The sequence below is a fragment of the Vidua chalybeata genome, chromosome 21 (assembly GCF_026979565.1).
Source record: "Vidua chalybeata isolate OUT-0048 chromosome 21, bVidCha1 merged haplotype, whole genome shotgun sequence".
NCBI lineage: Eukaryota > Metazoa > Chordata > Aves > Passeriformes > Viduidae > Vidua > Vidua chalybeata.
Genome location: NC_071550.1, coordinates 4942362 through 4968847, shown reverse-complemented (window position 1 = coordinate 4968847; position 26486 = coordinate 4942362). Strand labels below are relative to the sequence as shown.

General features: G+C 56.7%; 1 protein-coding gene across 3 annotated transcripts; it reads left to right on the top strand.

Annotated features, from left to right (window-relative positions):
• Nucleotides 1-138: 138 nt before the first annotated feature.
• On the top strand, nt 139-26486 carry ASS1 (argininosuccinate synthase 1). 3 transcript variants are annotated; one of them, XM_053962420.1, is made up of 15 exons: nt 139-172; nt 2580-2691; nt 3175-3243; nt 3480-3668; nt 5459-5515; nt 5937-6011; nt 8930-9000; nt 9390-9420; nt 13316-13406; nt 15272-15356; nt 16343-16407; nt 20265-20396; nt 23971-24127; nt 25615-25680; nt 26188-26486. In XM_053962420.1, exons 2-15 carry the CDS (start codon nt 2584-2586, stop codon nt 26240-26242), a joined length of 1251 nt encoding a protein of 416 aa, XP_053818395.1. In that variant the 5' UTR covers nt 139-172; nt 2580-2583; the 3' UTR covers nt 26243-26486. The 3 variants fall into 3 exon arrangements, with proteins under 3 accessions (XP_053818395.1, XP_053818396.1, XP_053818394.1); XM_053962421.1 differs by having other exon boundaries at nt 146-168; XM_053962419.1 differs by lacking the exon at nt 139-172 and adding an exon at nt 2261-2313.

Genomic DNA, 26486 nt, shown 5'->3' with positions numbered 1-26486 from the left:
CCTGTTCTGCGGGGCAGGAGGAGCGCAGGGCCTCTCGCGGCTTCGGTGCCCGAGGGGGGACTGTCCTGCGGCGGCTCCGCCCGCCTGCGCCCGGTATAAAGGAGCAGGAGGAGGGGGAGGATGCTCCAGGCACCGGGCCAGAGCACCGAGGGCAGCCGGACACCGGGAGTGCGTGAGTGTGGGCACGGCACGGGGGGAGAGGGGAAAGGAGGACCTTTGCCTTGGGGGATGTCCCCTCAACCTGTCTGTCCCATTTCCATCCACCCACGGGTGTCCCCCAGCCCTGGGAGCAGGGCAGTGGGGTGCCAGCCCCTTCCCAGCGCGGTGCAGACTGCAGTAAAGCCTTCCTAGCTCAGTTTGGGATGGGTGGGGAGTTTCCAAGTGAGTCCCATTTCCTTGAGGGTCCCCTTGGCCACCCTCAGGGAGGGGAACTGAGACCTCAGCCGGTACCACCTCGTGCCCTCTCCTCTCTGGGGATTTTGGGGGGCAGGGTGGGACCTCCACGAGGTGGAGGAGTGATGCTGAAGAAAACCCCAGCAGCACTGAGCACATGCCTCTGCTGCTGGAAAGGCTGTTCCTGTCCCTCCTCCTGCCTGCCTTTGCCCCTGTCCTTGCCCCTCCTGCCTGTCCCTGCCTCTCCTGCCTGCTCCATCCCAGCCCACAGGCAGCAGCCCAGATGGCGAAGACAGTTCTTCTCTTCACCAAAGTTTCAGGCTTTTTATTCTCCTCCCTCTTTCTATTTATTGCTTGGTTTTAGAACCGAAAGCGTGGTGCTCCTTTGGTGTAGGGCAGCCCCAGTCTCTCCAGTAAAATCCCTGCCCCAACTCACACGGAAATTGCTACAGAATAATAATAAGGGCTGAGAAAGTCCCGCCGCGTTTCCCTTCAGCGAGCTTTGTTTGCTCTGATTTATTGCCACCGAGCGTTGAAACTTCGGGGCTCTCCCTTCCTTGGCAGGCGGGTTTGGCACGAGCCTTGCTTCCAGAGCTGGGAACGCTGCTGGTCCCACCCCCTTTCTGGGATGCAGGATGCGTCTCCAGGACAAAGTGCCCCAGGCCCTTCGGGCATTGCGACACTGGGACGCGTCTGAGCAGGCAAAAGTTGGAGGCATTTCCCTATCGCCCTGCTGGGCCACTTGTAGAGCGAGTGTGCCTGGTCCCGGAGGTGCTTACTCAGGCTGGCATCCACAACAGCAATGCTGGTGGCCACGGCGAGGATGGGTTTGGGACTAAAGGAGGGAAGTTGTCTCAAAAGGAGCCGCAGGCGCAGCGTCAGGGTTGGGCTGGGCCGTTTTGGGAACTGCCAGCGCCTTCCTGTAAATACCCCGGTGAGGAAGGGACGGCTGGAGCTCGCTGGGCAGGGACCCAGCTCGGCACAGCCACGGGGAACGAGCAGGGAAATGCTGCTTGCACAAGCCTGGGCACCGGGCGCTGCCTGCGCGGCAACCCGACGGGCAGGGGCAGGCTCGGGGAGCCGGAGGGAAGGGTACGGGGCTGCCAGACCCCTTTGTTCCTCAGCAAGAAGCCGGCAGAAGCAGGGCAGAGCTGCCTCTGGCTTGCTCCGAGCTTTACCCCGTGGGATGCTGGCTCTGCACCGCGCTGGCAGCACCGTGGGGCTGGGGCACGCCCCGGGATAACCGCATCCCGCTGGGAGAGGCGCTGGGTGGGCCAGCCCCGAGCGGCAGGCACGGCGCCCTCCCGGCCTGCAGGAGCAGGATTGTGCTGACTTGGCAGCAGCAGTGTGAAAGTTGCTCAGGACAGGGCTTGGCCGGCTCCACGTCTGCCTCCCCCGGCCAAGGGTCAGCTGGCATCGCCTCTTCGTGGGGCCCTGGGATTCATAGCCTGGCCCGGGGACTGCAGGGACAGTCTGGAGCCCCTTCCTGCCCGGGACCCCCAACCTCCCCCTGAGATCGAGCTGCTGCATCCTCCTGTTGTTGGCTGAAGTCCTGGATATCCTTGGCTGGAGGATGAGGGGTGCCAAATCCCCACTCAGGTGTTTGGTGCTGGCAGAAAACACAATTGTGCAGCACAATTAGAACAAATGCCCTGTAAGCATTAATTAGACTTGGGGCTGGGCTGGGCTCTAGGGGATGCTGCCAAGTCCCCCAGCCATTGCTGGTCCTGATGGGCACTGGGAGCTGAGCCCGTGGCAGCTCTGCAGAGGGCTGGGACGTGCTGGGTTGTGCCAGAGCAAGGCATTGAGCTGTGCCTCTGCCACAGCCGGGCGCCTGCGCCTGAGCCCTGGCTCCCCAGCATTGCAGGGCACGTGCAGAGCGTGGGGCAGGCTGTGCTGGGGCTGCAGCATGGAGAAAAGGTAAGAGTAAAACCACCCTCCTGGCTGCCCTGGGCTCCTCCATTGTCCAGCCACCTTAGGGTGCACAGGTTGGTGCACGGGCAGGGTGTCCTCCCTGGCTGAGAGCCACAACCTGGCCATGGTCACAGTGCTGTGGCTTTTCCTCTCACCCCCAGCCCTGCCCTGGCTCCCTGCAGCCCAGGAGAAGCTGATCCTTCCTGGTGCCGTGGCTGATGGCTGCAGTAAGGGCAGGGGCTTCATGACCCCCTTTTCCTTTGCTCTGGCAGCACCATGGCTCAATCCAAGGGCACAGTGGTCCTGGCCTACAGCGGGGGGCTCGACACCTCCTGCATCCTGGTGTGGCTGAAGGAGCAGGGCTACGACGTTGTCGCCTACCTGGTGAGCTCTGCGCTGAGCCCTGTCACAGGAACCCTGTCCCTGGGGACTGGGGGTGCAGGGGGTGCTGGGCCATTGGTCTGGGGGGGCTTGGGTGAGCAATGGGGGTCCTGCTCTGTGTGTGTGTGTGCACCCTGTGGTGGTGACCCTGCTCGCACTGGTTAACCATGGCCCAGCTCACTGCTGCTCTGATGAGTGCCAGCCCTGTGTGGCACAGCTTGTCCCTGCCAGCTAATGACCCTCTGCTAATGAGAAGGCAGGGAATCAGGGCAGAGCCAAGGGGGCTTGGCAAAGCGGGGTATGGCCCTGAGATATCCACCTCAAGGGGTGGAACTCTCCTCCTGCCCGTCCTGGGTGTCCTCAAGCCCAGCCTCCCCAGACTCTGTCATGCCATGCATGATGCCCTGTGCCAAACTGGGCTTGTTCTGGGTTTTTTGGTCTTGTTTCACAGTGAGTCTTTTTTTTTTTTTTTTTACTGCTTTCCAGGCCAACATTGGGCAGAAGGAAGATTTTGAGGCAGCACGAAAGAAAGCGCTGGCACTGGGGGCCAAGAAGGTAACAGTGTCCCTCCCCTTGTTCCCCATCATGGGGGTGAACCCTGGGGTGTCACACACCCCGGAGAGGGGATCGTGCCAATGAGAAATCCCTTCTCCAGAGGTTTTACCCCAAAGCCTTTTAGCGACGTTTAGGAAAAGAGAGGCAAAGAGACTTTTTTGCCGCACTGCTCCTAAAGCTCCAGAGGAGTGGGTTTCCCCTGTAGCAACCCTTCCAGAGGGTCCCTCTGCCGGCAGGTTTACATCGAGGACGTCAGCAGGGAGTTCGTGGAGAAGTTCATCTGGCCGGCAGTCCAGGCCAACGCGCTCTACGAGGATCGGTACCTGCTGGGCACAGCCCTGGCACGGCCCTGCATCGCCCGCGGGCTCGTGGGCATCGCCCAGCAGGAGGGAGCCCAGTATGTCGCCCACGGGGCCACGGGCAAGGTGAGGGGAGACACGGGCACCGGGCAGGGACGGCTCGAGGTGCTTGGATGGGGGAGCTGCTCGGTCTGCAGGCCAAGCTGTGGGTGCCAGGAGGGGCGCACAGGGTGTTTTGTGGGGACTGTGCAAAACTCAGCCGTGTTTCGACACTTCCTCCTCTCTTCTGGGATTTCGGTGCCCAATTTCGGTTCCGTCTCGCTGTTGGGAAGGCAGGAGTCACAGCTGAACACTCTGTCAGGCAGCAATTTCAAAATGCTGAGGCTTCCCGGGCTAGAAGCCGGCTGAGACTGAGCCAGCACAACCCGGCATGGTTAGGGGCGTCCTGGAATAGCTGCGGCTGTCGCAGACTCTGTCCCTATTTCTGTCCCCCGTTCTGGCTTTCCCGGTCCCTGTCCCCATTCCTGGCTCTCCCGGTCCCTGTCCCCATTCCTGTCCCTGTCCCGGTTGTTCTGGTCCCTGTCCCCGCTGGCCGCAGGGAGGACACTTTGCCGCTAGAGGCAGCCAGAGACCGTGGAAAAGGGATGCTCGGTGCCAGCCCCTTCCTGGAGAGGGGGAATCCCCCTCGAGGAGCGTGGTGGGGGCGTGGGACCTGTGAGACGTGACCGTGGGTCACCCCCGGCACCTCCAGCCGCTGCCCCGCCCGGGGCGGGGACACCTGGGGCAGGTGAGGGCTCAGTGGGTGAACCCAGGACCTGCCGGGTGCCTCCTTCTGCTCTTCCCACAGCCCATGCCTTGGGCTAAGGCGAGGTGACTCCCTGGGGGGATCGCAATGGGTTTGGGGGTCCCCACGGTGGGGACTCTGCTAGAAAGGGGATGTTAAATGCAGCCAGGAGACCCCAGCACCCAGGAGATGGGGCAGAGGGGCAGCTGGGGGGCTAAATGACCAGAATTACTCTCTCTCCTGCTGCAACCGGGTCCCTGCACCCCTTTCTGTCCATCTTATCCATCCCCGGCAAGCTTTTCTTCAAAGCTCCCGCTCAGAGATGCCCTGGAGTAACACACCCCCAACTCCATGGTGTCCCCTCTGCTCCCAGGTGCCACCACAAGCCATTAAGCCGCGGGCACAGGCAGGGACTGACTGCCGGTAACTCGACCCGGCTGCAGAGCCTTAAGTGGGACCATCTGGGGTGTCCCCGCTGCCGAGCAGATGGACGAGTTCTGGGCCCGTGAGGGAAATGAGAGCTCGGCTGGATGTACTTGCCTGTGTGTAATAGTCCTCTGGGAATGCCCAGCCCGGTGTAAATGTATCCTCCAGGCCCATGGCAGGGAAGTGGGGGTCCTTGCACCCCTTGGTGAGGGTGGAAAATAGGTTTCAGTGAGTGCTATTCCCTTGGAAGTGCTCCTAATTCCCAGCCTTCCTACTGCTCCTTGCCCCTTCCCAGCTACCTGGACTCATTAGTGGGATCTAATCAGCAAGGGCCAATTAAGGTAAAGGGAGGTTTTGAGCTATTTAATTATGAGCTGCTGCATCCCTCTGCTCACTGTGGTCTTACCCCCACCTTGCTCTCTTCCCTCTTTGTCCTTTGATGTCTTTGGGGGGAAAAATCCCCAAATCTGGTTTGAACACACAGCTATCAGGAGCTACAGGAAAGAGGGCTTGGGGTTCCAACCAGCCGTGGAGATGGACCAGGAGTGATCCCATGGGGCAGAGGGTCCTTGCCCTCTGTGCCCAAGGTTTCCAACACCACCAGGGGAGCTGCGACTGGAGCCAAGCAGCTCCTCAGAGGCTGAGTGTGTGTGTTGTCACACCCTGGGCTGGGGTGACCCCTCAGCACCTCCCTTTCCTGTTTCAGGGCAATGACCAGGTTCGGTTTGAGCTCAGCTGCTATGCCCTGTGTCCCAAGATCAAGGTAAGGCACCCAAAACCCAAATGCCCTGCCTCCCCACTGCCGGGCTCCTGGCCCCTCTGCAGCTGGTGGGAATTCTGTTTTAACACCGATGCAAATGGCCCTGCCTCACTTTAACAAGCCACCAGCTGCACGCAGCGACGTTTTGGCATTTCAGGGGGCTGTAATGATCCTTAATTGACCTATTTTTACCCCAAACACCACGAGGCCACAGAGGAAACAGTACCAAGGCAGCTGCTGGATAATCGATGCTGCCTGTTTCCCTTTGCATGCAGTGCCTGGTTAGGGTCGGGGCTTGGTTTACTCCCACCTTGTGCTGGGAGATTAAATTTCAGCTGGGGGACCAACATCCTGTGGGTCTTGGCTCCCAGGGGCTACAAGAGGGCAGGGGGCTTCTCATCTCATGCTCCTGCTCTCCTGCCAGGTTGTTGCGCCGTGGAGGCTGCCCGAGTTTTACCAACGCTTCCCTGGACGCCGTGAGCTGATGGATTATGCCAAGGTAGGAGCTGCTGTGGGGTGGCCACAAGATGCCCAGGGCAGCAGATGTGCTCAGAGTGGCTATGAAAGCTCAGGGGAGCCCTGGGATTCTTGGAGTGACCATGGATCACGGGATGCTTGCCATGACTTGGCAGGTGCCAGCAGCACACCCTGCACAACATCCCTGCAGCACCACTTAGGAGCTTCCTGGTCAGAGTTCCCCCCATCCCCCTTTCCTCTATTTTTTTTTTTTTCCTCCTTCTTTTCTGAAGGCCCCATAATTACCTGGCAATTAGTTGTAACCCGCTTTCCAAGGAAACGGGTCCCAGCTCACTGACTTGTGTAACAGACAAAGCAAATACATTCACCTTTGTTGTCCCTTCCTTTTTGAAGTACAAGTTACAATAAAACATATTAGAAGTTTTGCATCAGGTTTTTATGTGCCCACCAGGGTACCTTTCTTTTTTAGCGACTTCATGGAAATGCTTGACAACTCGGCTCAATCAATCAAAAGGGAAAAGTCAGCTCTGTGCATAAACCAGAAAATTGCTTCAGTTTTTAAATAGCTGCCACCGAAGCTGCCTGGGTAATCTCTGGGAAGGCGAGGTGTGGAGCTGGAGGGATGTGGCGTGGGGTGAGGAGCCCTCCGAGCCCATTAGGGCTGCCGGGAGAGAGCGGCGTGTTGAGGATTGTGTTTGCCATCTGCCGTTGTATTATGAAGGGGAGAGTTTACGAGAGCTTTCCATATGTTGCCAAACAAATTGTCAAATAGGGGAGTTATTAAGAGCGCCACGGTTTTATTATATGGAAAATGGAACATGTGTTTTGGGTTTGGGGGTTTTGTTTGGTTGTGGGGATTGTTTTGTTTGTTTGGAAGTGGGGGGGGAAAGGGAAATGAAATGGATTGGGGCCCCATTCCAAGAGCAAAAGGTTGTGGGGTGAGGGTTTAAGTACTTTTCAGTCTTTGGTTATCTGTTACAAAAAAAAAAAAAAAAAAAAAAGGTGGTTTCTCTTCTTTTTCACCCTGAGGAGAGGGAGATGCATGGCCAGGTCCTTTGAGCACATGCATGTGCTCACCTTGGTGCTGGGGGAATTAGAAAATGATGATGTTTGGGGCTCCATTGGTGCCAGGGAAAGTGAGGCTCTGTTTTACTGTGGCACAGCTCTTTCCATGGATTTGCTGCCCAGGGGCTGAAGCCAGCCTTGCTCTGGCAGCACATCTGTGCCAGTGGCTGCTTCATTCTCACACACCTTAATGAGAATGGCCAAACCCTCCTGCTGCCACAGGCAGAGCCAGCTGAAGCTGAGAACAAAATCCCTCTCTGGTGCTGGCACCTTTGGCTCCAGCAAAGGGTGCCTAGGCTCTGTAGGTATTTGGTCTGGACTTGGAGGATCCTCTTTGAAATGGGGTGAGGATGGGCTGGGCAGCACTGGCTTCCCCATCTGCCAGGAGAGGGCTGGCTGAGGGCACAAGCCAGCTCAAGGTCACTGGTCATTCAGGTCTGAAAGGTGGATCTGTACACCCCAGGTGAGATGGGTGTGCCAATGGTGGGTCTCTTCTCACAAATACAAGATAGGGCAAGAGGAAATGGCCTTAAGTTGTGCCAGAGGAGGCTTAGGTTGGATAATGGGGGGTCTCAGCAGGCCCTATGCTAGAATTATGGTAGGGAACCAGCAAATCAGAGCCCATGAGCCTGAGGCCATGTCCCCCCAGGAGCAGGGCTGTGAGTCAGTCCCTCTGCAGCATTAGGAGATCTCAGAGCCCTGTTCCCACCTCAGGTGATGGCTTGACAGCTGTGGTGCAACAACCACGAGCATTTCCTTCCCCTGTTCCTGGCAAACAATAAATGTCCACTCAGCCCTTGGTCCTCTGTCCCCAGCTGAGCCCTGACTGCTGTCCCTGCTGTGGTGACACTGAAATGCCAGAGCTGCCCAGCAGTGCACGGGCTGTACAGACACATCAAGGCTCAGTGGGAGCCGCTGTCCCCATCCCTGTCGTGCCATGGCCATCCCACAGCCAGCACACTGTGGCTTGGTGTCCCGGCAGGGTGGGTGACGTCCCCACTGCTCCAGTTGTCAGCCTGCTGCTGTCACCTCTCCTGCTAATTCCCCCACGTATTCACCTCGTTTTCACAGGCAATTTCCCCCATTGAAATGTCAGGGGATAAATGGCACACTGGTGACCTTGTTAGGGACTGGGCTCAGCGCTGCACATCGTGCTGGGCTGGCAGCTGCTGTGGGGCCACACGTCCCTGGGCATGGCATGCTCGAGGTGCCTGGGCTCAGAGGGACACTGAGCCTGCTTGGGGTGTATCTGCTTCACCATGTGTTTGCACGAGGCTGTGAGGATGTGCTGCTGTCCCCTCATGACAGAGCATTTGTCCTCTTTAGGGTCTAGAGCATCCTGTGGGTTTGGGGACTCAGATCCCTGTGTCACCTCCCCTTGCTGAGAAGCCTGGCTGGGGGAATCATAGAATCATGGAATATTTTGAGTTGGAAGGGACCCACAGGGTCATCGAGTTCAGTTCCTGGCCCTGCAAAGAACATCCCAACAATCCCACCACATACCTGAGAGCATTGCACTGTCCTGGCCCTGGAGCTGGGAAAAGCAGACAACATCTGTGCTGGTGTCCCCATGTCTGGGGTTCACAGGGTGCTCTGGGACCCCTTCTCAGCCTGTGGCAAGGCTGGGATGGCCATTCTCCCCCAGGCCAGCCACACTGTGTCCCTGATGTGCCTGTTGAGGTGCCCTTTGTGGTGGGAGCTGATGTTGCTCAGCGTCTCAGGGACATGGGAGTCCACCTCACTCTGTGCTGCCCTGCTGGTGGCCATGGGTTGTGCCTTTGTGCTTTTGGGGCTGATCCTGCTGGGAACCAGCATGGATGGGGGCTGGCTTTCCCTACAGGCTGTCTTATCCTCACTCTCCCTTTCAACTGGCAGAAACATGGGATCCCAGTGCCCGTGACACCTCAGACGCCGTGGAGCATGGATGAGAACCTAATGCACATCAGGTGAGGAGCTGGGCAGGTGGGGAGCTCCTATGAGGTGAAGACCTGGGATCTGGAGCCCCAATCCCATCCAGCCTACACGTCCAGAACAGCCCTTTGCACATCCCAGGCTGCCCCACCACATGCTGACCACGGGTGACACCAAATCCTCCACTCTCCCTTTCTGTCTGGTTGTCCACATTCCAAGTGGCAGCATTTATCTCCTGGACTCTCCTAAGCCTGGCTCTCCTCTCAGGGCTGCTGCTCAAATGCTCTGGAAATCCCTGAAGTGTTCATAATGTCCATCCTCATGGGGTGGGTGGGAGCGGGGGGTCTCATCCCATAGGGTGGGTTTTGGGGTTGCAAGTTGCAGGTGCTGCAGTGACTTCTCTCTCCTCTCCTGCCTGCTGCAGCTACGAAGCCGGGATCCTGGAGAACCCCAAGGTAATCGATCACAGCCGTCCTGCCAGCACGGCAGCCACGGGGCCGGGGGCGTCTCGTGTATTTGCAGCCTAATTGGAAATTTCACGGCGGGGCCGTCCGTGTGTGCGGGGAGGCTCCGCCGCCGCCCCGGCCCCTCCGCCTCCGCCGGCACGTTAATCGCCGCCAGCCTGAACAGGGGAAGGGACGGCGGAGGGGACAGTGTCGCGGGGCAGCCTTAAAGGAGCAATTAGAGAGGCGCGGTGCTGGTGAGAGTCAGAGCTGGTGGCGGGTGGCAGAGGTTCGGCGTGTCCCCTGCAGCTCGCCCAGCCCTCCTTGCTTTGCCAGCCCGCTCTCCATGGGGCTGTGGGGTAAAACCTCCCGTTGGATGGGTGGTGTTGGGGACACCCACGGGGCCACCAGCTCTGGCTACCAAGAGGGACTTGGGGCAGGGCGCTGCCGGTGACAGCGCCACATCTCCGGCCACTCCGAGCCGTGCCCGCGGTCCTGCTGGCCCTGCCTGCGCCGTTCACGCTCCAGCGGGTCACGGCGCCCGGCCGCTATTTAAACTATCTATTTAAACTATCCATCAGCCCTAATTAGACAGCCCGGGGAGAGGAGGGGAAGGCAGGCGCAGAGCGAGCGGAGCCGCTGGAGCTCCGTGCCCGCAGCCGGCTCCCGCAGCGGGGCTGACGCGTGCCTGCGGCGGGGAGGGAGGAAGAGGAAGGTGGAGAGGGGGTCCCGCTCCTCCTCTGCTGCCCTCCAGAGGGGTGTCTGTGGGTCAGGCTTCGCAGAACCGGGTTCCCGTGGGGTGTTCTCCTCACGGAGCGTGGTCGGCACCGGGATGGTTGTTCACGGCTTTAGCTGAAGGTGGCACGGGACTGACCCGCGCCCATCCTGACCCAGCGCCTCTCCTCTCCTCCCGCACTCCCCAGGCTCTGCCAAGCCCGCTCCCTTCCTAAACCCCGCTTGGAAATCGGGGCTGAGCAGTGCCCTGACCCCATCCCCGAGCATCCTCTGCTCGGACACCTCACCCCGTGACAGCGCTGGGAGGTGGCTTCCTGGAGCGCGGTGTCACTGCTGTCACTGTCACTGCTGTCCCCTTCCCGGCCCGGGAAGCGGTGCTGGGCACAAGGTGGCCGTGGCAAGATCCGGGGTGCCAGGCACGGCGGGCTCCCCTCCCCAAGCCCCCGGGACCTGCCAAACGCAGGGATTTGAAAGCAGATGGTTGAGCTATTTTCTGCCTCTGTGAGGCCCGATTGAAGGGCAATGAGGCAGCTAATGTGGAGAAAGATAGAAATTTACTTGCTTTAACTTCATATGGCACTCTGAAAGAGTTCATTCAGTCCCGGGCACAACAATATCAGCCGGATGAATAAACCATTTGCGGCATCGATAGCTCTGCATCATGGTTTACTTCATGGACCATTTGCTTCCAATTTCTTCTCTTCTTGCCCCGTTTTTCTTGCTTCTTTTTTCCCCCCTCCCTCTCTCACTTTCCACACACTCTTCCCTTTTTTTTTCCCTTTCTCCCCCCCCACTTTTTTTTTTCCTCTCTTGCCTTTAAAGATGACATTGCAGGACTAGCCCCCCTGCGGGGAGGGATAAATAGAAGGCATTGATACACTGCAACAAACTATTTGTCATTTGAACTGTGCTTTTAGGAGAGAGAATAAAAAGAGGACAGACTCACACCGTAATGATGGAATGCAAGCCAAATGTCACTTTTTATTTCTATTTAGTTATTTTATTTAATAGGGGTTTTCATAGTTGGCTCGGAAAATTGGAAACTACCTGACTTTGACTTCCAATGTTTAGTAAAGAGTTTTTAATACTTTCCGGTATTTTTTCTCTCACCCCCCTGCACCTTTTCCTTTTGAACTCAAAGTTTTTCATCATCTCTCACAGGTTCATCTAGTTAATAAGTGTGATCAGGGCTAGGAAAGGCCAGACGATGTAAAATTGAAATCCACAGCCCATGTAATCTGTGCGTGGGGGCACGGGGGAGATGCGCCTGCCTGCCAACGCCTGTCCCTTAAAACGAGGGAAAGGGACAAAAATGACATTAAATGGGAACTGAGGAGGGGTTTGCTGCAGTGAGTGCTTGGGTAGCTATGTCTGTATTCCCAGGATTCGGCTGTGGCTGGTGTTGGGATGTGCACCCCGAGGTTTGGGGTGAGGCAGGGGTCCCCTCCCAGTGTGGAGGCTGGGATGGGGTGCTTGCAGCTGTGTGGGGTTCCCTCAGGTGCTGGCAGTGGTTCAGCAAATATAAATATATTTGGACAAAAAATAATTGAAGCTTTCACTAAAAATCTTGTTGCCTGTCTGGAAAAAAATTAGATGAAAACTTCTTCTGTAGAGAAATTACTTTTCCATTTAAGAAGCTTAATTTTTTTTAAAGCAGCGATCACTTTTGGTTGGATTATTATGGGGCTTTTTTTCCTAACTTGCTTTATACCTTATCATTTTCTTCCTTGCTGGAATGCAAGAGAAGGGAGGAAAAGGGACATTTAAAGGTCATCCCAAACTATTCCATGATTTGATTAAGTGAACGGAAGAACTGTGCTTATAAAAGGAAAAGAGGAACATGGGCCAGGCATTGGGAGGTTGGGTGCAGGCAGGGCCCCCCTAGCCAGAGATACGCAGAGCTCTGTCCAGCTGGGTTTAGTGGGGAAATACCGGTTTGCCACCTTTTAAAAGGGTGCGTGACTCTCCGTGGTGCTGCAGCGCCTTGGGTGCTCTGTGCCTCCATTCCCCCTCCACCTCCTGGAGCTGTGGCTGGGTGGGGAGTCCCTCTGGAGGCAGGAGTTTACAAACACACATCTGAAAGTATTTTGGGGTCAGCCTGTGCAGTCGCATCATGGGTGAGTGCTGAGGGGCCATGTGAAATTGCAAAGCATTTGTTCTCCGGGACGGAAAGCTTTTTTATATTACATTTCCCGCCCCCCACCCCCCCCCACCCCCGCTTCTTCTGGCACGCACTTCAATTGCAGCAATTCACCATCGGCACCCGAGCCTCTGCTGGCCTGGCTCTGATGGAGATAAGATGCCTCTTCCCTATAAATCTCAGAGAAAAAAAAATATATATATACATAAAGGTTGATGTGCTCTGAAATGGGTTTTTGCTTTGCTGCTCTATTTTCCCCCGTGTGTATTAACCCCGGGGACACCATGAAAGAGCCGGTGTGCCGGGAGCACCTGCTGGGGTCAGGCCTCCTCATTAGTTTTTTCGGTCAGCGCCGAATAAGCCCGGCCGCGGTGCGGGGACGTGCGGGCGCCCGCCCGCCCCGCCGCTCGCTGCCAGCGCCCTGCTTTTCCCTGCCTGACTTGCTTCTCCTCAGCCATCCCGCCTCCAGCTGTGGGGGCGTTGGAGGAAAAGATGAGATCAAGTTGAGGGGAAAAATTGGCTGATTCTGCCAACCCCTTTGTTCCCGGGGCCCCCGGTAAGCGTCGGTGCTGTGCTGTGCCGTGCTGGCCGTGTGCTTTGGGATGGGGGATGCACCCCTGGGAAGGGGATGTGCTCTGGGATGGGGGATGCACCCCTGGGAAGGGGATGTGCTCTGGGATGAGGGATGAACCCCTGGGAAGGGGATGTGCTCTGGGATGAGGGATGAACCCCTGGGAAGGGGATGTGCTCTGGGATGGGGGATGCACCCCTGTGAAGGGGATGTGCTCTGGGATGAGGGATGAACCCCTGGGAAGGGGATGTGCTCTGGGATGAGGGATGAACCCCTGGGAAGGGGATGTGCTTTGGGCTGGGGATGCACCCCTGGGAAGGGGATGTGCTTTGGGCTGGGGGATGCACCCCTGGGAAGGGGATGTGCTTTGGGATGGGGATTGCACTCCAGGGTTGTGGCTGCCAGCAGTGTTGGCCATGGCAATGTCACTGACTGCCCCTCTTCTCTCCCTCTCCCTGCAGAACCAGGCTCCTCCCGGGCTCTACACCAAGACCTGTGATCCGGCCAACTCTCCCGACACCCCAGACGTGCTGGAGATCCAGTTTGAGCGGGGTAAGAGCCTCCTTGCTGCCAGGCCCTTGGGCCCCCAAGACGAGCCCCACTTCCCAGCCAGGACTGGGCTTCTCTGGCAGCTGGGAGCATCCCCAGGGTGGGAGCAGATGGGTGGGCCCTGACTCGTGACATCGGGGCTGAGGATGGTGCCAGCAGCACACCAGGGCTCTCTGAGGTGTGCAGAGGATCTGCTTAGATCTCAGGGGCTTTCTGGGATGAGAGTGGGAAGGGGTCTGAGCTCCCTCACCTGCAGTGGGCACAGGGTCCCCCCCCTCCTGCAGGTGGCTCTGAGGGCATGCAGGTGATGCTGGCCAGGGTGACAGCCGGGGAGCTGCTCAGCAGGATTTGGCTGGTGATGCTCTCACGAAGGAGACAGGGACGCTCCATGGCATCCCTGGGGACGCTCCATGGCATCCCTGGGGACGCTCCATGGCATCCCTGGGGACACTCCATGGTATCCCTGGGGACACACGGCAGAGGCCAGCACTGACCAGGGGACACTGGGGCAGCACCTCCACCTCTGCCAGCCACGGCCATCCCCGTGCCACCATCCATCCTGGCAGCAGCGGCGAGCCCAGCACAGGCTGGGGGGAGACCCTGCCGGGAGGGGACACCCCCTCCCCACCGCCAGCCTCCCTGCTCCATTATAATGGTCCCCCTGCAAGGAGCAGCCCCCCTCCCGGCAGCCCATTCAGCCCCTAGTTAATTTATTTGAAGTTTTAATCTAATTATTAACTATTTCAAAGGCTAAGCAGCTTTCAGCAACAACAGCCCCGACAACGTCGGCTCTTCGCCGAGCGGACCCCGGCCAATATCCCGGTGGAGGATGAGGAGAGAAAGAGCCGGGGCGAGGGGAGGGCGCGGGGTGGGGGGGCCCACGCCGAGAAGCAGCTTAAGGTTCATTATTGCCGCGAGTTTACATTTAATAGCAATTTACAACTGAGTTTATAAACCCCTGGAAAATAGGGGGTTTAAGGGGGGGGCAGTGGGGGGGAGCTGACAGCCCCCATCACTAGACAGGGCTCTTGCGGGCGCCTATATAATAAAGACTAGAAAGGGAGGCATTGAGGCTGATTGGCAACTGATAGTGCGTTAAATGGTAATGAGGAGGGCAGATGGAGGGGGGATTAGCCTCCAACTCCGCACCGCTTTTCTTTGTGGGCTCCGCAGCCCCCTTGTCAGCTTCCTAATACATTTATTGCTCATTTCACACCGCTAAAGAAAAATGCCTCTTTCTATTCAGCATCCCCCCCCGCTCCACCACCACCCCGCTCTGCTTTGCTCCTGCCCGCTGCCCTTAAAAAAAAAAAAAAAATTAAGGGAGGGGGGGAAAAAAAAAAAAGAAAAGGTGCAATAATTAATTCATGGCGGGGAGCACCCCGCCGCGGGGTGCGTGTGCGTGCGTGTGCGAGCAGCCGTGCCCCGGTGTGGGGGTCCCCCCCAGACACCCCCCATGCTGGCGAGGGGAGGAGGGGGGGGCACACATTTGTCACTCTGTCCCCCCTCCCCAGCAAGGGCTGGTGGGACAGAAGGTGCTGCGCTGTAAGACAATTGCGGAGCGTGAAATTCAATTAGTTAAGGGCCTGGTTGCAATTTCACAGGCCCTAAAAAAAAAAAAGAGAGGGAGGAGAGAGAGGAAAAGGAGGGGGTGACGTTTTTATGGCCTTTTTTATTTATTTATTTCGCTCCTCTCCCGAGGTGGGTCCCCCTCCCCTCGCCTCCCCCTTGCACCAGCTTGGATATGCCTTTTTAAGAAGTTATTTAGAGTTCATATCTGTCACATCTATTTAACGCCCACGGGATGATGTTCCGGGGGGATCCTGACACTGGCTGATCCTGCCCATCCTCTCTCCCCGCCTCTGCAGGTGTCCCAGTGAAGGTCACCAACACTGGGGACGGAGCCACTCGTTCCTCGGCCCTGGAGCTCTTTGTGTACCTGAACGACATCGCGTGAGTGCCACCCTGTCCGGCCGGCAGAGGGGACAAGGGCAGCGTCCCCAGGGTACCCAGCGTGGGGTGGGAGCAGGATGCTCACAGCAGACACGTCCTGACGAGCCCAGGGATGGTCCCAGCTGGGTCCCAGTTGTGCCACAAATGCCAGCAAGCAGAGCTGGGCACCGAGGCCAGGAGCACGAGGGTATAAATACCTCAGGGTTTTGCTCAGTGGGTGTCAGGAGGATTCAAAAGTTCTCTGGGCTGTCTCTGTGCCCAGCTGCCCTTTACTTCTTGTCCCAGCTCAGTTCTGGACCCCCTGCTCCCACATCTTGCCTTGCCCTGTCTCCCTGAGAGGGCTCAGTGTCCTTTTCGTGTGGAGAGTTGACTTTTTTGGAGCATGGAGACCTGCTGGCCAGGCTCGTTGCCCTTTTCTATTCCTGTCTCCACAGCAGCAGCTCCTTTGGGGTTTTCTTTCCATTTGCCACCCCATGCCCGATTTCTACTGCTGCTAGCACAGAACCATCCTCAGGAGTTTTCCCAAAAATACAGCAGCACCCATGAGGGCACCCACAAAGGCACCCACTCCTCCTAAGTGCCACCCAGTCCCTGGCCCTCCTCCTTGGTGCCTTTATCCTCCTGGTGCTGAATGGGAATGAACTTTTCCACTTTGTTCGCTTTTTAAATGGTTAATAAGTTGTTTCAAAAGTACTTTGGGAATACAGTTGTGCCATGTCCTGTCTCCTTGCCCAGTTTATTTTCCAGTGGCCCAAGTGCCACGGCTGCCTGCAGTACTGGTGGCCCCAGTGACCAGTGAGGGACTGGTGGGGAGACAAGTCCATTTCCTTGTCCCCTGCCTTATCTGGGGTCCCTACTGATGGTCAGCAGTGCTGGCCAGAGGCTGGCCTGCTGTCATTTGGGGTTTTTCCCCATTGTCCACCCCTCTGACCCACCTGTGTCCCACTGTGGGGCTGGGGCTGCTGCACCCTCCCTTCTCCTCACAGGGGCAAGCATGGGGTTGGGCGCATCGACATCGTGGAGAACCGCTTCGTTGGGATGAAGTCCAGAGGTGAGCCTGCCCTGCCCTGAAAAGACTAAAAAAATGGGAAAACCATGGTGGGTGCTCAGTAATCCTGGGGTGCTTTGCTTCAGGTCACACCAGCAGCCCTCAGCCTTTCCCTCCCCATCAGCTTTTGGCAGAGATTTCCCCGTGACAGGGACTCCTGCTGGCAGCAGCCCGGGGGTCCCAGTGCCTCCAGGTGAGACCTGTCCCCACAGCAAACACACCAGGCTGCGGGCTTGTGTGGGGATATGCTCATGGAAAGTCCTGGATGGCGTCAGACTCTCCAATACCTGTACAAACCACAGAAAGCTGATGCAAATTACTGTTTTGATTTTTTTTTTTAAAAAGCAAATGTTTGATTTATCCACACATTTTTGAGTCCATGTCTTCTAATATTGATCTTCCATTGGGATCAATTTCATTGGAAATCTCTGGAGGCAGCAAGCTGCCCTGTGCAAAACTAAGTAAGGAGGAGGCTCAGCATCATTTCCCAACTCCTTCCTCCAACACTTTTGTTTTGAATCTCATTAATACTTTATTAGATGCTTCCTTTCTTTAAAGTTGCCCTCTGTGCAGGACAACAGCAAATATTTTGGTAAGACTAAGCCTGCAGTGTTCCTCCCCACCAGAGGGTAAGAAACAAAACCCCAAATCACTTGATCTGAGTTTGAATAATCATATTAAAACCAAAATAAGGAAGAAAAAAACCCCAACCCTGACCCGCACATGCCAGCCTGTGCATTTGCATGCAGGATGCTGAGTAATTTGTCAAAATCTATTTCATTTTTTTAAGAGCCGCTGACACGCTCTAGTGACCCTTCCAGCATTTAATAATTTCTCTAAACCCCATTTAACTGTCACGTCTGTCTCCCGCGTGACATCGCCGAGCGATCGCTGCCGTGTTCCTGTGCTGCAGGACTGGGGGGTCTGGGGCAGCACCGCGGGGATGAGACCTTGGGGTGGCTCCCCGTGGGGATGAGACCTTGGGGTAGCCTCCCCCATTTGCTTTGAGCAGGAACCTGCCCCTGGTTGGCTTTTTGGGATGAAGAGAAACCCCCCAGAAATCTGCCCTGTGGGACGTGCTGCAGGAGAGAGGCAGAGCTGGGATGGGAGCAGGCCAGAGCAGGAGGGTGCTGTGGGCACTGCTCTCTCCCAGGGCTTCGGAGCTCAGGGTGACCCCACCGCTGCCTGGAGCATTTTGGACCCCAAACGGATTTAGGATCAATGGTGCAGGAGATGGGAGCTGGGCTTGGAGGAGACAATCCTTTAAACCCCAGCAGTCTGTGGTCGCCCCACAGATTTGGGGTTCTGCAGGGGAAACTGAGGCACGGGCAGCAGCATGGCCAGAACCTTCCCTGCGGTGGAGGTGGCAGCGAAGGTGCCTCCTCTTCCTCATCTCCCAGTCCCAGGAAGTCAGAGAAGAGGAAAAATTCATTTGCATTGATTTTTACTAAGCTCCTAATTGGACTTCGTTAAGGCCTAATGGGCGAGGGGCTCATGGAACGCACCAGCCTTTTAAGCCCTATTAACTCGGTTTTGCCGCATTTGTTTTAGTGGGAGGAGGGCGGCTAATTACAGGGTGCCAGGGAGCGCCCCTCCAGCCGCTCGGGGGGCACGGCTCGGCCGGGGGCTGCGGCTGCAGCGGGGGCACGGCCCTGCCTCTCCCTCCCGTTCACATCCTCATTATCAAATTATCTTTTTAACTCCGAAGGGGGGCTAATTAAGTGAAGTAAATGAAATCAGCGGGGAGGAAAAGGGAAGGAGGGGGATGGCCGCTGCCAAAAGCCGAGCGCTGCCGGCGGCTGGGGCTTTTCCTCCCCTTGGCTCTCTCGTCCTTTTTCCCTTTCCTCCTCTGGATGCGCTGAGCTGACGGAGGAGGAAAGCAGAAAACCCCTTCCCTGCAACGAGCACATACCAGGCCAAACTCGGCCTCGTGGCTCAGCCTCAGCCCCGGACCAGCGGTAGAAATTTGGGCAGCGTTTTCCTGTGGGCACAGCATCACCCTGCCCTTCCCCTCGGGAAGGCACCACATCCCTTCCTGTCCCGCGGATGACGTCGGGAGTGACAGCCTGCACTCAGCGCAGCAGAATTGCTCGGATGGAGGTGAAGTGACAGCCGAGGTTACAAATTAGAAAATTTTAAGTAGCGGCAGCTGTCTCCTTTGCTGCCTCCCTTCATAGCCCCCCTGCTCCGGTCCCCCCTTCCTTAGCAGTAATTATGGGGTGATTGAAGCATCGTTGGGCTGCAGTGCTGACACCTCTGTCTTTTTCCTGTAAACATGGGGAGAGGAAAATAGACACTTGGAGATTGTGCGAGTGTCACTTTGAAGGTGTCTCTTGTCTCCTCGGCAGTGGTGAGGCTGGAGAGTGGCTGTCAGCTGCCCTCCCCTCTGCCCCAGCTGACACGCTCTGGTCCTGTCTCCCAGCACCCCAGATGAGCAGGAGGTGGGGGTCAAGGCATGTACCCAAATCTTCAGACCAAACTGTCTTTGACATCTCCTAAGGGGAAGGAGAGGGAATATTAATTGTATTAATTGTAATTATATTAATTGTGTTAGTGGTGGGCTCAGCGCCACAGTCAGGGGCTGGAGGGGACACAGAGCAGCTCCCTGTGCCCTGTGTCACTGCTGTGCCCATGGGACACTGGGGTTTGGTGTTAACTTGGCTGTTTGTTCCCCCACCCCGAGGGAATGGATGTTTGGTGAACACCTGAGCTGCCCCAGGGACTGGGCTGCACCATCACTGGGGTGGCTGGAGAGGAGGGCCTGGCTCTCCTTCGGGACAGTCAGACTGTGGTCTGTGCCTGTAGGATGCTGAAATCATGGGCACTGCTTGGGATGAGGTCTGATGGAAGAGCCTTGGGCTGCTGCGCTTGTGGCTCCTGTTGTGCCTGTGGGACTGTGGCCACACTGGCACAGGACATGCTGAGCCTGTGCCACTCTCCAGGGCACTGAGAGAGCAGAGCCTGGGGAAGTTCTGAGCCCTGTGGGCTCCCCTCAGCCTCTCTTGGGCTGGTTGGAGACACATCCCCTTCAGTGGGGACAATTTCCTACAGGGTTCCTTTGTGTCCTTTGCCATTCCCGTGACTGCACCACAGCAGATGCCCAGCATTGGAAAGGGACCATCCCTGCAGGACAGGGACACGCTGATGGAGCAGCCCTGGCTGTGGACAGTTCACAGCCTTTCCCATCACGTATTCACTGCCAGACCAGCTCAGCATTTCCCCACAATATTTCCACCTGCATCCACCATGGACGGGAGAACCGCATGGCCACACTCGTATTTAAACACCAAATAACCACAAAACAAGCCTTGAACGGCTAGAACAAAGGAGCAGCTTGCCGAAATAATTAAGCATCCTCCATCCCCAGGCCTTGTGCAATGGGTGGGGGGGTGGCAGAAGGGACTGGGGGGGCCCTGCCAACCCCGAAGGAGGTTGCCCTCGCAGCCCCTGGGTAGCCTCATTGCCTCCCAGCGGATGCGCAGGGAGAGGAGGGTACTGCAGGCCCTGCGCTCCCCATGCCTGTGCCCCGCTCGTTCTGCTAATTACAGGTTTTCAGCTGCAGACCGTTGGGCACGGGTGGGTGGGGGGATCGGTTCCCAAACCCTGTCATTTAGCCTCGTCAGAGTGCCTCTTCAAAGAGGGGAATCTAGAAATTTTCTCCGCAAGGTGCGGAGTGGACTGTCTCGGCCCCAGCATGAATATAATGACAGATGCATTTTACAGCGAGCTGAGACTGAATGCGCTCGACCACGGCTCCTTCTGTCAGCCAAGTCATTATTTTTTGTCATTTGCTGACAGTTTTGGTCTCATTCGTTTCTCTTTCTTTTTCTGCTTTTCCCCCTGCCTGGAAAAATGGCTAGGTATCTATGAGACCCCAGCAGGAACGATCCTATACCATGCACATTTAGATATCGAGGCCTTCACCATGGACCGGGAAGTGAGGAGAATCAAGCAGGGACTCTCCTTGAAATTCTCAGAGCTGGTGTACAACGGTAGGTGCAGTCCAGTCCTGCCACAGCAGCATCCTCCCAGCCTTCCTCCTCATCCTCCCTGCTTGCTGCTGGAGGGTGCAGGTCCCATTGGTTGTAAAATAGAGGTGTGGGTTTTGAGGCTGCTCCTGGGGTTTGGGCTGAGCAAAACCCCACACTGTGCCTGCTTTCCTGCCCAGGGAGCTCCGTGCCTGCCTTTGGGAGGCAATGCCATATTCCATGAGGGCTTGCTCATGGCATCTCTCCCAGCCCAGTGCCAGCACTTCATCCCAACCAGCACATTTGGATGTATTGCACCATCCTTTTGCCCACTCTCACCTTCCCCCAGCTCTCACCTCCAACCCCTTCCACCTCTGCCTTTGCCTCATGCACACTGGGATATGGGGCACCCAAACTTCAATCCCTGCCACGGCATTTGAAGCTGCAGAGCTGTCCCTGTGCCCTGGCAGTGTGGCACAGGGGACTCCAGAGGGATGGAGGGTCCTGGCTGTGCTATGTGGTGCACAGCCCACACAGGGGCACTGCGGGTTGGGGCTCCCGGTCTGGGACAGGACAGCACTGCCTGGAGAGGGCTGGGAGCCATAAGGAACGAGGGGATAGTGGCTCACCCCGGCAGTGAAGGACAGCAGTGAAGCCCTGTGTCCTTCCTCTTGTGGAGCAGCCGCAGCCCCAGACCGTGGGTTGAGTTTGAGGGGTTGCAGCTCAGCGTTTCCCCTGGCCTGGCACCCTGGGAGGAGAACCAGCCCTGCCCTGGGGGCTGCCCCATGGATCCACCCTGATCCAGTCTCTGGTGCTAAGCTGAAGGAAGAAGGATTAACCCAAAATGCCCTAAGCAGACCCAAAACCCCACTGCCCACCCCTGGGTGCTCGGCTCAGAGCTGTCACCCCTGGAGGCCCCACACCAGGAGATTCCTGCCCCATGGCCAAACATTTGTCATTTACAGGCCCTGATTTCTCAGCCTCCCAGCTCCTCCTCCCATCAGTTCAGGTGTCTCTAACCACAAGGGCTGGGATGATTCCTGTGGGGTCTTCCATGGGAAGACACCCTGGAAATAGCCTGATCCTGGGAGCTCAGGCTTTGGGCAGCAGCAGATCAGGACTGGGTCAGGCTTTTGTCCCCTGCAGTCTCTGGTGCCAGTGCTTGTCACCTTCCCCTCCAAGGACATTTGCTCTTGCATCTTCCTCAGCAACTGGCATTTAATGCCTGAGCCCCTTTGCTGTTTAAATCACATTTTAGGGCCCTGACAGGGGCTGGGGGAGCCTTTGTCACCTTCCTCTTGGATGACAGCCCCTGCCCTCATTCATTCTCCAGTGCCACTCTTGCCTCTGGCCATTTTTATTAGACTTTGACCTGGCCTGCCTTTCTTTTGACTATATATATATATATATTTTTTTTGTAGTAGTAGTAGTTCAGGCATAAACCTATTTGTTTGTTTATTCCTAACCACTCACTTGTTGTGCAGCCACCAGGTTAAAAAGCCACTCGGGGAATCATGGTTTAAATTCTCCCTCCCCACATCTGCCAGGCAGAGGCTGATGTTTCCCTGGCTCCACGTGCAGAATCCCCAGGGATTCCCAGCTTGGTCCTAGACTTCCCTGCCAGCCAATCCTGAATCCAAGGAACAGCCCCAGCAGGGTGCAATGAGCACCCGTGGGTCCCCGTGCCGGAGGCCAGGCTTTCAAGCTCACCTTCCTTTAACACCTCATTATTGCAGCTAGTCCTGTTTTTAGGAGAATTAGTGTTTATCTTCCCCCTGTTCCTATTGATCCCATTGTGGAGGGGTGGCTTTGAAGCCAGTTCCCGTCCTTTCCAGGTGCGGAAATGCCATTGTCCCCCTGCCTGCGCCTTGATTAGGGCAGGATGGTGGGAAGGTCATTAAGGGGGATCGCTTCCAGTGTCTGCAGTGGGGGGTCGGGAGGGGGGGATGCTTCCTCCCACCTGGAGCTGTCAGAGTCAGGATTTAAGCAGCTGGTTATTATTTTAGTGTGTCTGGGGCTTATTTTTACAGGGATTTTTATATCAATCCTGCTATTTGAAGAGTTGTACTTGGAGGGTGGGTACCAAAAAAAGGAGTGTATCTGCCTGGAGCCGGGGTTGCTACTGGCATGGCAGTGCTGATTTCAGGGAAGGGGTGCCCAAAGCCCCCGGCCATGCCGGGGGGGAGCAGCGGAGGGGGGTCAGTTCAGGGAGGTGGGTTTGGTGGGGAGGGGCTGCAGGACCACGGTGCTGTGCCTTGGAACAGACCCCGAGGACAAGGCTGCAGGATACGGCCCTGCTCGGGGGCTGGTGAGGCCAAACAACAAAAGAAATTATTTGTTTCTTTAATGGCTTCGGCCCCAGAGCCCAGCTGGGAAGGGAAAGGTGAGAGGGCACCGGTGCGAGATGGGAGAGATAAAACCGGGGCATGACTGGAGGGCGGTGAATGGGCTCTTTCTTCCTCCACCTCTATCTCCTTCTACATCTCCCAGGCTTTATTCCGGGTCTCCGAGGACTCCCTGGCTAATAACCCCGCTAAGGGACAGGAGGGGCGCGGGGGTGGCAGGCAGGGCCACGGCCCCTCCATGCACCTGCAGTGCCCCCAGGATGTGTTTTGGGGGGCCGGGGTGTGACTGCACATCACCCCAACACCCAGCCTGGGCTTCAGCTCAGGGCATTTGGGTTGCCAGGGGCTGCTGTCCCCACTGGAGCCAGGTTGGGGTTAGATGGAGTTTTCTGGGGTGCCAGCACCGCTTCCCTGTGTCCCACCAGCTCCTCGTGCTGGGGCCACAGTGGGGACAAGTGAAACCTCCCACGAGTGGCAGCAGGGACAAGCTGAGCCTCCCTGACCTTGGGGGGGGGGGGTTGGGAAGGTGGAGAGCCCACCTGGGGCTGCCGAGACACCTGTGCCCCAAAGCACAGCCCCAGTGCCAGCCCAGGCTGTGTGAGCCAGGGGGAGCACTGCTCTGCATCTGGGATGGGGAATGGGAACTGCTGGGGTGACTGCCCCACTGGGACCCCCATTGCTGGGGGGTGAAGTATTCCTGTGGGGCTGCATCCCCCTGAGCACCGTCCACAGGCTGGGGTTGGCCCTTTGGGGCAAACTCCTACTCTGCCCATCCCAGGGGAGAATGGCTCATCCCTTTCTTGGGGGGCTGGGAGATGATTCCCCCTCCCATTTCTGTGTCCATCTGTCTGTCTCCACCTGGCCTTCCCAAGATGGTGAGTTTTGAGTGGCAATTTCATACCTACTTAACAAATCTTTTCATTTGCATAATCACCCCTGCCCAGCAGAGCTGGAATAAGGATGGCCCCATGGCCTAGTTCTAGTTTGTTCCATCCTCTTCTCCCATCCTGAGGGCCACCAGGGAGAAGGGAAACACCTGAGGTCTCCATCCCTCATGGTTCAACCTGTGTGTGCCAGCATCTCATTTCCTCACCCACTCCTGCAATTCCATCCCTTCCCCTGGAAATTACCCAGGATCTGCCTTGTAAGACTTAGCCTGGGGACCACCCTAGGCTGCCCTGGGGTAGCACCTGGGGTCCCAGGCCCTACTGACCTTCTCCAAGCCCTTTGCTGATCCCATCTCCTGTCCTCAGGCTTCTGGCACAGCCCTGAGTGTGAGTTCCTGCGGGAGTGCATCGGGCGCTCGCAGGAGCCCGTGGTGGGCACCGTGCGCCTGTCCGTCCTCAAGGGCCACGTCTACATCCTGGGCAGGGAGTCCCCACGGTCCCTCTACAACGAGGAGCTGGTGAGGTGAGCGGGGCTGGGGAGGGCAGGGTGGGCAGGAGTGGTGACAGTGAGTCTCCCATCCCATCCCATCCCATCCCATCCCATCCCATCCCATCCCATCCCATCCCATCCCATCCCATCCCATCCCATCCCATCCCATCCCTATCCTGTTCCATTCCCAGTGGCACAGGTGACACCACGGGCCCAGCCCAGCATCCGGCCGAAGCATGAGCCACGTTTTCAAGTCAATATTGGTTTTTTCCCCTCTAGCTTTTCCCTTTTTCTTCGTGTTGTTTTCTCGCTTGCTCGCTTCCCCCCTCAGCCCTCCCTCAACTCCTTTCAATCTCTCTAAACACTTTATAAGCCATAAATACACCCGAATGAGTTTAGATCAGTCGGAGTCAAATTATCTTCTCTCTTTCTCTTCTCTGGCTTTTTTTCCCCCCTTCCCTCCCCCTCAAAATCAACAGCTCCTAATAATCCGTCCCAACCCTTCATTATGCTTTGCACTCTCACTTGGAGAGATTAAATGAATAAAGTAATAAAAAAAAAAAAAAGAAAAAAATAGAGGGAAGAAAAAAAAGGAGGATGGAGGGGGGTGGGACGGAGGAAAAAGAGAGAGGGAGAGAAAAGCAGGGGCACTTATTCTCCCTGCGTCTCCAACCATTTTCCTTTTCTTTTTGATTTCTACATCGCTGGTTTGAAAGCCTTTGAGTGACGGCGTCACAGGAACCTGAGAGAAAGCTGTGAGAGGCAGAGCTGTGTGGAAATGCCTCTGCACAGTAGGTAGAAAGTAACGTAATTATAGAGCAGGTCAGAACCACTCGAATGAGCAAAAATAAAAGCACAGAGGTTTTTCTGTAGCCCGTCAGGGGAGGTAAAATCGTTGTAAACTCTTTTTTATTTTTTCTTCTTTATTTCCCTCCACTTCCTCCTTTACGGTTTGTGGTTTCTGGGAAATGAGCCGTGTGTTTTGGGGATGTAGGAAACTGTTGGAGCTGGGATTCAGTGGGTGGCTGCTGCCTTGAGAAAGGGGATGTGCTCAGTGTTGCACTGAGGAATCGGCTGCCAGGTCCATAAACCCCCACCCCAGCGTGGGGCTGTCCCTGCCTGGAGCCCTGTTCGTGCCTGGGGCAGTGTCTCCTGCCCAGGATCCCATCCCTTTTCTAGAGCCATACCTGTAGGATTACTCTGGGACAGGGTGAGCATCCCTGGGCAGTGCCAGAGCACGAGGAGGAAGGGTGAGGATGCACGTGAGGGACCAAGGAGGGAATTTTGGGGCTGCGTCTCTGGCAGGGCCTGTGGAGCCTGGGCATGGCTGAGCCATGTGCCTCTTCCCCAGGGGCTGGCAGGGACCTGACCTGAGCCCCCCGCGGCCACCAGTGGATGAGGGGGCAGCAGCAGGGCAGAGCAGCCAGGTCTGGGGTCCCCCAACATCTTCTCCCTTCCCAAAGGGCAGCCCCGATTCCCCCGGGAATCCCGTGGCAGTGACAGTGCCTTTCTCTCCGCAGCATGAACGTGCAAGGGGACTACGAGCCCGCCGACGCCACCGGCTTCATCAACATCAACTCCCTCAGGTCTGTGGGGTGCAGTGGGACCCTCCCCGATGGGGGGAAAAGCCCCCAGCACCCCGGGGCTCTCCCCTGTCCTCACTCAGGCTCTGGGGGTGAACCAAGCCCCCTTTGCAAGCTCCCCCTGAACAGTGGGGTGCCACCAGCCCTGCCGGTACCAGCCCTGCTTAATTGCAGCCTTCCCCAGCACAGCCAGCCTCGTTATTTTACTTATTTCTCAGACCCCTCCCAACTCCAGGGCTGTAAAACACGCCGCATTTACATAATGGGCTCTTAATTTTTCCGTTGCCCGTTAACTGCTTTGTTCTCCCGGATCCTCCGTGTCCCCCCCGACTCCTCTAAGATTAATTACATTATCTCGTGGGGGGGGAAAAAAAAAATAATTAAACTGTACAGGCCTTAACAAATGCCTGCTCTTCACGCCCCCTCATTCTGCTTAAATTAATTGAAAGGAAATGTGTGTTCTTACTGTTAATTTACAATTAATTTTTTTTTTCAAATCCCGGTTTCCAGGCTGAAGGAATATCATCGTCTCCAGAGCAAGGTCACCGTAAAGCAGGATGAATAGCAATCAATCGCACGCGAGCCTCCCGCTCCCCTTTCTAATTCCTCTAAGAAGTAGCACTAATTGTGGTGGCAATTTGTAATTGTAACTCGTCTCCCTGGAGCAGAGTGGCGGCGGAGGTGACGGCTTTGTTACGGGGCTGCAAGTGAAATGCAATCAGAGGGGGGAAAAAAAAAAGAGGTTTGTCCATCGGAGGAGAAGTGGGGAAAGAAATAAACCCCCAGCCACGCGCGGGGTCCGGCATTGA